The 11,996-nt window shown below is 46.3% G+C and overlaps 1 protein-coding gene across 1 annotated transcript; it reads left to right on the top strand.

Annotated features, from left to right (window-relative positions):
- Positions 1 to 6,704: 6,704 nt before the first annotated feature.
- LOC135653421 (homeobox-leucine zipper protein ROC2-like) lies at positions 6,705 to 11,743 on the top strand. The gene is made up of 12 exons (XM_065175384.1): positions 6,705 to 7,332; positions 7,816 to 8,057; positions 8,244 to 8,361; positions 8,542 to 8,730; positions 8,818 to 9,261; positions 9,376 to 9,477; positions 9,757 to 9,957; positions 10,040 to 10,214; positions 10,332 to 10,603; positions 10,679 to 10,774; positions 10,863 to 11,261; positions 11,345 to 11,743. The coding sequence occupies exons 1-11, from the start codon at positions 7,231 to 7,233 to the stop codon at positions 11,235 to 11,237; spliced, it is 2,316 nt and encodes a 771-aa protein (XP_065031456.1). The 5' UTR covers positions 6,705 to 7,230; the 3' UTR covers positions 11,238 to 11,261; positions 11,345 to 11,743.
- The last annotated feature ends 253 nt before the right edge of the window (positions 11,744 to 11,996 follow it).

The following is an 11,996-nucleotide window of genomic DNA, read 5'->3' as shown; positions in this document are numbered from 1 at the left end:
ATACTGGAAAATGATGGTCTCTCAAGAATTACATAGAAATCAAAAGCTGTTTGTTGGCATTTAAAGTATCGTATGGTCACGAAGGAAGAGATAACAAGGCAGGCAATACAACACAAATATCTTATGAAAGTCCATCATCTTAGTGCTAACCTTAAATACTCCAGCTTCTGCTATCATAAATATGTGTATTAGTGAGTGCATTAAATCGAACTGTAGGAGGAGGAGGAGGAGACTGCATACATCACAACATATCATTCTTCCCAAAAGTGGAGGAATAAAGACCCTATCCACGACCAAATTTATTTCAAGGTAGATGAGGTGAAGGCATGAATCATGAAGAAGTGCTTGGGGTATGAAGACCCAAAAAGGTAGGAGCAAGACGTGCATGGGCAGACTCCAATTACTCCTCTTCCACTAGGTAATACCACAATAATTGCAAAAGGCATTAATGTTAAGGTTCATGCTTTCTTGGAGGAAACAATGAATCGCAGAAATGAATGGGATCTCCCCATCAACAAAACAAATATAATAATTCAAAATGTGTAATTCAGCTTCCATGTCTGTGCCAAATTGCCATTGTTGATGATCCCAGTGCTTTTAACATGGACAAAGGATCACCATGTGCATCTTGTGCAAGCAAGTAGTCCGTCTATTTTACATCTTCTAAACTAGTCAAGGACATGATTGAGCAGCTATTGCACTGCCTAAGGTTTTGCTGTCATCAAGCTTGGCTGATTTCAATGGCTTGTCTTGGCTGCTAAATTCAACTAGTTCCTCAGTTAAGCCTAACCATGCAATGCTAGCTTTAAACTAAAAAGTACATCTTCTTATGTTCCGAAACTGTACTCATCAGTGCAAAAAACAATTGCACTCATAAACTGATAAGGAATAGGTTTATACAAGTTCAAACCTGGCTTATACATGAATAGATTTGAAATGGTTAACATAAGGTTCTTCGTGGTGTTAACATATGAAAATAACTGATGAATCGGCCCAGTTGGTTCACTGGTATAGGTCCTTCCTAATGACTCCTCCTTGCTGACATAGAGAGCTGACATGGCGAGCTAGCATAGAGAGCATGCTGGGGAGGTGATTCATTGAGCGCGATCTGGCCTTGGTATACTAGAGTCGAGTTAGAGAATTTGGCCATTCTTGCTACTGGGCCACCTCTTGGTTGTATCTCCGGATGGCGACAGAGGTCTTGCATAACAGGTCTACACCGAGGGCATCCTGGCTCGATCCCTCCGATGCTTAAGTCAAAAGGATGGAGATGGAGGTTAACAATGTAAGTGAGAGGGTGAAGACCTCTTGCCCACTTGCCCCAACTTAGTCTAGGGCTTGACTTTTATACCTAAGCATTGTGCGGCGTAGACGTTTGTTCGCTAAGGCCCCCCTTACCTTATATGGCAAAGGCATTAATGAAGACAGCTTGCTTACGTGTGTCCTTTAGTGCTTAGGGCGGACCACTAGGAGGATGCTTCTAGGCTGACTTCCTTATCACTTTGGATTAGACAGGGAGTGGTCCCTTCATTGTCAATCGAGAAGGAAAGGCTGGTGAAGACGGACCATGCCATCAATCATTAGTACAAAGGCATAGCTTCTGCTAACGTATCACTTAGGAGTGGGTCGTGTGGGCCTATTCCTAGAAGCCGGGATAGGTGACATAACCTCCTACTGGTGACTGTTGGGAGTAGGTGGTTCGTAGGCTTTTGCTTAGGTGTTGGTTACTTGGTGAGGGAAGCTGGCAAGTACCAAGATTATCCCTATCATTCATCCCCTCAAAAAAGTATTTTTTGAAGCTTCGAATGAAGGTCTTGAAGGACGTCGCTTTTTCTATATTCGTATGTGGTGGTGCGATCGCTATTTAGCTTCGAGTTCATTGCTGGCACCATGCTAGTTGGTGCGAGGCCCGTTCGAGGATGGATTGTGCTTTGATGGGGTGATATTTGCTTAGACAAGTATTGACCTATGGTCTCTCTCTCTCTCTTTTCCTCCCTCTGTATCTTCGTTCTCCCCCTTTCACATGAGAGTTTATTCTCTCCCATTTTTCAACCTCTCCCTTCTGCTTCGTTTTTGCCTACCCCTTCCATACGGGAGGTTGGGTCTTCTTTCGGGCCTACCCCTTCTTCCACTTTTGGGGGCAAGTACTCGACCACTTGGGTAGGAGTGTAGGTCTATAGTAGCGAGTATTGGCTCGACTACATAAGTAGGAGGATCAGTATCAATTGGTCGTAGTGGCTTTCATCATAGCGGGTCTTGATTTGACCATCGTGGGTGGAGGTATCGATATTAGTCTATCATAGTGAGTCTTAATTCGACCGTCATGGGCGGGAGTATCGGTATTAGATCGCTAGAGCAGCTTTTGTTGTAGCATGTTTTGATTTGATTGTCGTGGGTGGGAGTATCGTATCAGTCCGCTAGAATGGCTTCTGTCATAGTGGGTCTTGATTCGATTGTCGTGAACAAGAAGATGGCTCGACTGTATAAGCGAGAGGATAGACCCACTGTGGTGGGTTTTGGCTCAACCACGAAAGTGGGAGGATGGACCCACTGTGGTGGATTTTAGCTCGACCGCATAAGTGGGAGGATGGACCCACTGTGATGGGTTTTGGCTCGACCGCATAAGCAAGAGGATGGACCTACTATAGTGGGTTTTGGCTTGATTGCGTAAGCGAGCGATCTGGCCTTGGTATGGTAGAGCTAGGTTGGAAAGCTGGATCATCCTTACTATTGAGCCACCTCTTGGCTACGCCTTCAGATGGCATGGGGGGTGCTGCACAACAAGTCTACGTTGGTGGCATCCCGGCTCGATCTCTCCAATACTTAAATTAAAAAAACAAAGATGGAGGTTAACAATGTAAGTGAGAGAGTGAATAGCTCTTGCCCGCTTGCCCAGTTTTATCCGAGGATTCTCTTTTATATATAGGCACTGAGTGGCTTATACATGTGTTCTCCAAGACCCCCCTTACCCTGTATGATGGAGACATTAATGAGGGTGGTTTATTGGCGTTTATCCTTTGGTGCTTAGGCTAGACCGTTGGGGGGATGCCACTTGTCCCTCCCATTCAAGGAGATTCCTGGAAGGTGGGGCGTGGACTCTCTGGTTGAGCTTTAGGTGGAGGATGCACAGTCGACAACTGGAGGGTGGGACGTTGTGCCATAATCGTCAACTGCATCAACTAGGGGAGGAGTGGAGCAATGATTTACATCATGCTGGTGAGGGTCTGGACCTACTGAGTAAGACTTAGGAATGCCTCTGATAGAGCGAGCAAGTAGCCTGTGCTTGGCCTTGGGGGGAAGTCTCGGGTCATTGAGCAAGCACCAGTAGTGCCCTAGCGTCTAGGCCGAGGTAGATGCAACATTCTATTAGAAGGGAGGTGTGTGCCTTACTTTGCTCAAAAGGACTAGGGGACGTGCATAGCACCTCCTCACTAGAGCGCTTGTTGGGAGGACCAATGGAAGGATATTCTTATAACATTCAGGCCTTGCTTCTAGCACTAAAATGGTAACACATGAAAACAGTCGACTGGTGAGTCAGCCCAATTGGTTCACTGTCGAAAATGCAAGTCCTTTATGATGACTCCTCCTTATTGACGCAGAGAGCTAGCATGACAAGTCGTTATGGAGAGCCTGTTGGGGAGGTAGTTTGCCGAGAATGATCTAACCTTGGTTTGGTAGAGCTAGGTTAGAAAGCTGGGTCATCCTTGCTACTTAGCCGTCTCCTGGTTATGTCTCTAGATGGCATGGGGGGTCCTACACGACAGGTCTACGTCAGGGGTGTCTCGGCTCGACCCCTCCAATACTTAAGTTAGAGAAATGGAGAATGAGATTAACAATATAATGAGAGAGTGAATAGCTTTTGTCCGCTTGCCCCAACTTAGTTTGGGGCTTCGCTTTTATACCTATGTGCTGAGTATCCTGGACATGCGTTCGCTAAAGCCCCCCTTACCCTGTACGACGAAGACATTAATAAGGGTGGCTTGTTGGCATTTATCTCTGGTGCCTAGGGTGGACCACTAGGGGGATGCTTCCGGGTTGACTTCTTTTATCGCTCTGAGTTAGGTAGGGAGTGGTCCTTTCATCGACCATCAGAAAAAGAAGGCTAGTGAAGATGAACCATACCATCAATCATTAATGCAGAGGCATGGCTTCTGCATAAGTCAAGAGTGGGCGATATGAGCCCATTCTTAGAAGTCGGGACAAGCGACGTGACCTTCTGTTATGGATTGTAGGTGATTTTCGAGCTTTTACTTAAGTGTTGTTTACGTAACTAGAGAGTTGGGGAGTGTCAAGATTATCCCTATCACATAGAAAATATATGATGCATGTCATGCCAACGCAATAGTTTTTTAATTTTTGAATGCATTGTCCTTGTCCTAGGGAAAAAGGATGTTTATGGGGAGGACCAGTAAGGCAACTTGGGTTGTGTTCCAGCCATTCATTCCCGGAAAGCTTCAATGTTACCCCAGAAAAAGAGTGGAAGACCGGGTGGTGCTTACTCTTTAGTCCACTGGTTAGTCTTTAGAGGAAGAATGTTGGGCAACTAATAAAAAGCTAGTTGTTGTATGAAAGGTATTTATGTACATCAACATTATGTGGTTGAATCTTGAAAGATGAAGGATTTATTACACCTTTATTATAATGATCAGAACTGGCATGCCTACATCATACACTCATCTTCTACCACTCGTTGAACTGTCTATCAAGCTGACATCACCTCAAGCAAGGTTTAACTTTGATTTGACCTAAGTTTCTGACCTTCCTTAAACACTAAATGTTTTACATCTCACCCATGAAATCTAGATGGAATCACCTGTCATGTTCTTGTCAGAAAGAGCTCAATTCATAGCCGATCAAATACCCACCACTGATGAGTAGTTAAAGTTGAGATGAAGAGGAAGGGGAGAGAGATGGAAGTCATTGACAGCACCCTCCGATTCACATCATCATGGCTAAGGAAAAGGTTGAGATGAAGAGGGAGAGGAGAGAGAAGCTGGCGTCTGCAACACCCACGTTGAGAACCGAGACATTTGAGGTCAAATGGAGGACTGTGTTGGTGACAAAAGTCAGAGAGAGTCCTATCAGCAAAAACACCCCTCGAAGTAAATGTTATTGACATCAGTCCTCCGATCTCTCGTCCCTCCAAAGCCGCGTCGCTTACGCGGAAACCTCTGGCCGTAGCCGCGTGTGATCTGGCACTGGGTCCTCAGCCGTCGATTGGGAGATGGACGGTGATGATTCTTTTCGACTGTGGGTCCACCTCGGGACTCGCAATCTTGTCCTTTTGTGGGACCCACAGGTATGGGGGGGGGGGGGGGGATGCGTCCGCGGAATCGCGTTTGGTTGCTCCAAGATGAAATGGCTTCATGTAATACGTGTAGCAGCAGCATGTATTTGTCTTCCGTTATCAGCACTTGGTAAGGATTCAAGAACTCTTAATCAGCGTTAACTTTGGTTAAACAAACACGATTAGATCATAAATATGGTCTAATTAGTAAGACGAAAGATGAAGAATACGACAAGGACATAACCCCAAGGAGATAACGATAGAAGTAAAGGTATCTTTTGACTTTGTCCCACGTAGTTTTCTACGCAAACGCCAAGAGATGCATGTCATCCCTCGCAACTCCTCGGTCCCACTCCCTTCTGCGTTACCAAAGCTTTAGGGTCTCTCTTTCGAGTCCAATTTCTTCGAGCCATCTCTCTCTCTCTCTCTCTCTCTCTCTCTCTCTCTCTCTTTCTTCTGTCTAAGAAGCAAAGAAGAACTTGTCATTTACATGTACATGCGTATGCGAACGCGGCATGAACGCATTAAAGCCTTCGAGTTCGCTTCCCCTCTATCTTCTCTCTCCTTCACACTATCGCAACCCAAGCAGTGGCGATCAGAGCCATTAAATGCGAGGCATTGGAGGGGAAGAGAGGAGGGCTCCTCACAGGAGAAATTGAAGACAGGGAATAGGGCACAAGCTCATTTAATAGGGGGAGTTGGGGAGGTGTTTCTCAGTGGGAAAATGAGAAAACCCAGTCAACCCCACCCGACCACTCCGCCATCATGAAGGTTGGAGATCTTAGGGTTTGTGCCATGGTTCAGCATCGCTCTGCCCTGACAGGAAGAGCCTTGGCTCACTCCTAGGGCAACCCAACCGATGATGAAGAAACTCTGTTGGCTCTCCATTTCGTCAATGGTCAATTCTATGAACATATCTAGTTAATGGTGAGAACAAGTGAACGAAAAGTTTATCCTCTGAATGAGAACAAACAATAATCTCCAAAATGAAACTGTTATTTCCAAGTCATTCGGTGTGCAGATAGAACTCTTTGCATGACATGGAAGTAATCTTTTGGGGGCACAGATTTGCAAAGCAAAGAGAGAAAAAGTATGATGAATGCATACGTAGGTCCAAATATTCTTCTGTTTCATTACCAGAGTATCGTTATTCTTAGGACTGCACACATCCAACAAGAAAACTACTAACAGCAAATGATACAGTATGTTACATGTCTTAAACTTAGTAATCTCTATAGGTTGGTATATCCACCAATCGTCTCTTTCACCTTATACTCAACCAGTGGAAAAAAATTTAAAGCACACATTTGCTCTCTCTCTCTCTCTCTCGCTTTCTTTCTCTCTCTACCCTAATAACACCATCCTCTCAATAAATGCAATTGCACCATCTCAATGCGCTCTGCAATAACTCATCCTCATCACTTCCTCTCCACCTGTTCCCTTTTCTCCTTCTTCCCTATCCCTTGCCCTCCTCTTGTCCAGATCTCCTTCCCGTCCCTGATCTAATGGCTTCTCTCCCGGTGCTTTCTTCCCTGAAGCCACCTCTTCCTCTTCCTCGCATGCACTAAGTCCTGCTCTCTTCTGTTTGCTCTCTTCCTGACGTAGAAAACAAACAAGGAGGAGGAGAGACAGAAAGAGAGAGAGAGAGAGAGAAGAGAGCGCGTTCATGTCCTATGACTAGATCTCAGTGATATTGGCTACTCACATTCCATCTATCCCTTGGTTGTCACGTTTCTTGATGTTAAAAAGCCATTTCTCTCTGCTCTCTCTCCTATTTTTTTTCTGAAACTTGTGACTTTGGAGACCCAAGTTGAGTCCAATCCGCAGTCTGCTAGTAAGACACCTTTTTATCATCTTCATCGAGATTGAGAGACATATATACACAAAGGGAGAGAGAAAGAGAAGTGGAGGGGGGGAAGAATTAGGGTTTGAATGAGTGAAATATGCCTGTGGGGCTCATGATACCAGCAAGGCAACCACCATCCATGATCGGGAGGAACACCGGCACCGGTTATGGCTCGTCGTCGGTGTTGTCGCTCAGCCAGGTCAGCAGATCAGTACTCTTTCTTCTTGCACATCTTGTTGTGGTAAGAGCTTTGTCGAGGTCTGTAAAGATAAGGTGAGTAGTGAAAGGATTACAGTTGCACAAGTTTGAGTCCTTTTGTTCGTTTTCCACTTAATCTTTGTCTTCCAGTTCTTTAAATCTTTCTATCCTTCGTCTCTTCGACAGGAGATAGGAAAAAGAGACTCTCTCTCTCTACAGAATACATCAACCAGTTTTGTGTTTGTTCATCCCCTCTCACCAATCTTCTTATATGCACTTGTCCACACTTGATCTACAGAAACACCTTCGGACATCAAACCTTGCTTAACGATTGATCGACGGCACTCCTTTATCCCAACCTCCTTTCTATTTCACCTTTGCACCTTTTCCAAATTCATCACACTGGTCACAACATTCGATTAATTGAATTCAATTTCTTGTCGAAATACGAGGACTGAAGGAGCCTTTGTGGCTGCTTTTGTAGCCAAACTTGTTAGAAGGGCAGCAAATCCCACTCCAGCACCAACATCATAACCAGTTTGTGGAGATCGCACAGGCCACCACCGCAGAGAGCGAGATGGCAAGGGCTCGAGAGGACGACTTCGAGAGCAAGTCATGCAGCGAGAACATCGAGGGCGCTTCCGGCGATGATCAGGACCAAAACCAGCGCCCTAGGAAGAAACGCTACCATCGCCACACACAGCATCAAATCCAAGAAATGGAGGCGTAATTCTCTCATCACTCTCCTTGCACAAGATACCAACACAAAGGACAGTTACTGAGAAGATTAAAACAACAAGACCTTGTCTTTTGATTGTTTTCTTTCTCAATCACATCCTTATGCCAATTCTTTTATGTTAATTGTTGTTTCTCTGTCCTGTTCTTGACATATTGCACTCACATTTCTTGCAGTTTCTTCAAGGAATGCCCTCACCCGGATGACAAGCAGAGAAATGAGCTGAGCCGACAGCTTGGGCTGGAACCTCTCCAAGTCAAGTTTTGGTTCCAGAACAAGCGCACCCAAATGAAGGTGTTTTCCTACGACTTCAATAACCATTAAGGACATTTACTTAGCTCACACTGCATGTCGGCCATTGACCACGTATTTTCTTGGCCCATTATCCTATTCCCACACGTTATTGCCATCGTCTTAGTCTCTTATCACATGCTGTTTAACACTGCTCTTAAACTTCTCCTCCCGTTGTCATAGAATCAACACGAGCGGCAGGAGAACTCTCAGCTACGAGCCGATAACGAGAAGCTTCGTGCCGACAACTTAAGGTACAAGGAGGCCCTCAGCAATGCTTCATGCCCAAACTGTGGCGGGCCTGCTGCTCTCGGAGAAATGTCCTTCGACGAACACAACCTCAGGATCGAAAATGTTCGGCTGAGAGAAGAAGTAACTGCTCTTCACCCCCCATTATGAGATTTATGATGCTTTGCGCTAGGTATGTGAATTGCAACTGCTCTTCCCATGCTTTGACAGATCGATAGGATATCAGGGATAGCAGCTAAATACGTGGGTAAGCCAGTGGCGTCGTACCCGCTCCTTTCTCCCGCCATCCCTTCACGTTCACCATTGGACCTCGGCGTCGGAGGTTTGGGGGTGCAACAGGGGATTGGGAGTGAGATGTTCGGAGCCGGGGAGTTACTGAGGAGCGTGTCAGGGCTGCCGGAGATCGAGAAGCCCGTGGTCATCGAGCTCGCCGTGGCCGCCATGGAGGAGCTCATCAGGATGGCGCAGCTCAGTGAGCCACTCTGGATTCCGGGTCTCGATGGCGCAGCCGAGACTCTCAACGAAGACGAGTACGTCAGAACGTTCCCCAGAGGGATTGGGCCGAAACTTCTGGGGCTGAAGTCCGAGGCGTCGCGCGAGACTGCGGTGGTGATCATGAACCAGATGCATGTTGTCGAGATACTCATGGACGTGGTACGGGAAGTCGTGGTTTAACTAAGTAGGATGGATTACGAAGGGTTAAAGGTTTGCTCTTCTGATGCTGGGATTTCATGTCTCTGTTCTCATAACTCTTTTGATGGTTTACAGAATCAATGGGCAAATGTGTTCTCGGGCATTGTGTCGAGAGCATTAACACTCGAAGTATTATCGACTGGAGTGGCTGGCAATTACAATGGAGCTCTGCAAGTGGTATATTTCTTTTGCCCAATGTTCTACCTTCACTTATTTTCTCGATCTATTTCCAAATTTCTCTTGAATTTAAAGCGGTTTTAGTTCATACGTGTAAGATTGCATCTTCTTTGTGGCGAGACATAGTCTTATACGAAATCTTTTACCTGGTAAACTGCATCTGCCATATTCCACTGAGCTCATGAAGAGCTATGATCTGTTCTTCTTGATCGACGTTATACACTTCCGAAGGACTCACTCTGTGCTGAAGCATAATATCCTCCATCTTTGAATCCTCAGATGTCAGCAGAATTCCAAGTGCCATCTCCGCTTGTTCCAACTCGGGAGAGCTTGTTCGTCAGGTACTGCAAGCAGCACGCGGATGGAACTTGGGCGGTGGTTGATGTTTCGTTGGACAGCTTGCGCCCCAGCCCAGTCCTGCGATGCCGAAGAAGGCCATCCGGCTGCCTGATTCAAGAAATGCCCAATGGCTACTCAAAGGTGAAGAACAATCAGGAAGATTAGAAATCCAAAGCTAACATGTTGATCGACTGTTCTTAGGAGTTGTTTTCCCGTTCCACAGGTTACTTGGGTGGAACATGTCGAAGTGGACGATAGGTCTGTGCATAATATCTACAGGCCCTTGGTGAACTCAGGTCTGGCATTTGGTGCAAAGAGGTGGGTCAGTACCTTGGATAGGCAATGTGAGCGCCTAGCGAGTGTGATGGCTAGCAACATACCCTCTGGAGACATCGGCGGTAAAACTTTCCGCTGCTCCCATTTCATATGATCATTGATATTGTCATTATGTGCGAGTTTCTAATCTTATCCAATTCGATGTTCTCTTCTTCTCCACGGAATATACGTACATACAGTGATCACTACTCCAGAAGGCAGGAAAAGCATGTTGAAGCTAGCTGAGAGAATGGTGATAAGCTTCTGTGGCGGTGTCGGTGGCTCAGCTTCACATCAATGGACTACACTGTCCGGTAGTGGTGCAGAGGATGTGAGGGTTATGACGAGAAAGAGCGTGGACGATCCTGGAAGGCCTCCTGGTATTGTTCTTAATGCGGCCACATCCTTCTGGCTTCCTGTCCCACCGAAGAGGGTGTTCGACTTCCTACGTGATGAAAGCTCTCGCAGCGAGGTATGCCTCGTATGCTTCTGAGATCCGAACTATGCGAGCACACGTCACTTCTTGGTTTTGTTCATGCATTTACAGTGGGATATCCTCTCAAATGGTGGTGGTGTTCAAGAAATGGCTCACATCGCTAATGGCCGAGACCATGGAAACTGTGTTTCCCTTCTACGCGTCAATGTGAGTGTATTGGTATTTGTAGTCGTATGTTGCTACACCATACCGACTGGGTGATCGTTACTCTAAATTGCATGACGGGCGATCGCAGAGCACGAACTCAAGCCAGAGCAACATGCTGATACTGCAAGAGAGTTGCACAGACTCAACGGGCTCCTACGTGATCTACGCCCCGGTGGATGTCATCGCCATGAACGTGGTGCTTAACGGTGGCGATCCTGACTACGTCGCGCTCCTGCCGTCAGGTTTCGCCATCCTCCCGGACGGGCCATGTGGAGGACAAGGCGGCGAAATGGTGGACGGCATCGGATCAGGCGGCTCCCTCTTGACTGTAGCATTTCAGATCCTGGTCGACTCGGCTCCGACGGCCAAGCTGTCTCTTGGATCAGTCGCAACAGTCAACAGCCTCATCGCATGCACTGTTGAACGGATCAAGGCTTCAGCTGGAGGCGAAAGTGCCCACTGAGCCTGAAGAATACACAAGATATGCGTGAGTGACCTCTTCCATCCGCATAATCCATGGTTTGTTGTCTTATTACATTCGTTGGTGCATGATGATGCTTTGATGTGCAGAAGAAAGGGTGGAGTTTGGAGCATCAATTGTGGGAAGTCAAGAACGCACCTCAGACTTACCCTGCAGCGTAGTGTTGGTTTGGCGGCCTGGGAGCAACTCAATACCCCGTAGGCACTCTACACCACCACCATGCGAGGAAAGGTTGGTTCGGGCATTGACTTCCCCTCGTTTCAGGACTACCACCTCTAGGATTTTGCTGGAATTTTACCCCCCCCTCTCTCTCTCTCTCTCTCTCTCTCTCTCTCTCCATGGAACAAGCATATACTCTCTCATTTCCCACCATTTTATCTTGTGTTTTGTGTTGTTCTTGTGGTGCTGGTTGTAAGATTCTGTGCTACGCCACCCTTTTAAGATGAAGAGCTTATGTTAATTTGCTTTCATTTAGTTCCTTCGTTTCACTCGCTTGTTTGCATTGATTGACATGGGTGGTGGTATTCACTACATAACTGATGAACGACAGAATCGTTCTCGCATTTATTTCCACAGCTGCATACGTTGCTGGAGCCTTCAATTCCTTGTGTCACTACTATTCTTTCTCGAGGTTGTCTGACTGAATAGGAGGATCCTTGATGCATTCACCGAATCATCGACAATAACGAAGATAAGAAAAGAGATCTATTTTTAAGCATCTTAGAATAATTGAGCTTTACA

Source organism: Musa acuminata, chromosome BXJ3-11 (genome assembly GCF_036884655.1).
Source record: "Musa acuminata AAA Group cultivar baxijiao chromosome BXJ3-11, Cavendish_Baxijiao_AAA, whole genome shotgun sequence".
NCBI classification, from domain to species: domain Eukaryota; kingdom Viridiplantae; phylum Streptophyta; class Magnoliopsida; order Zingiberales; family Musaceae; genus Musa; species Musa acuminata.
The sequence above is the reverse complement of the archived record's forward strand: the minus strand, read 5'-3'. Positions and strand labels throughout refer to the sequence as shown.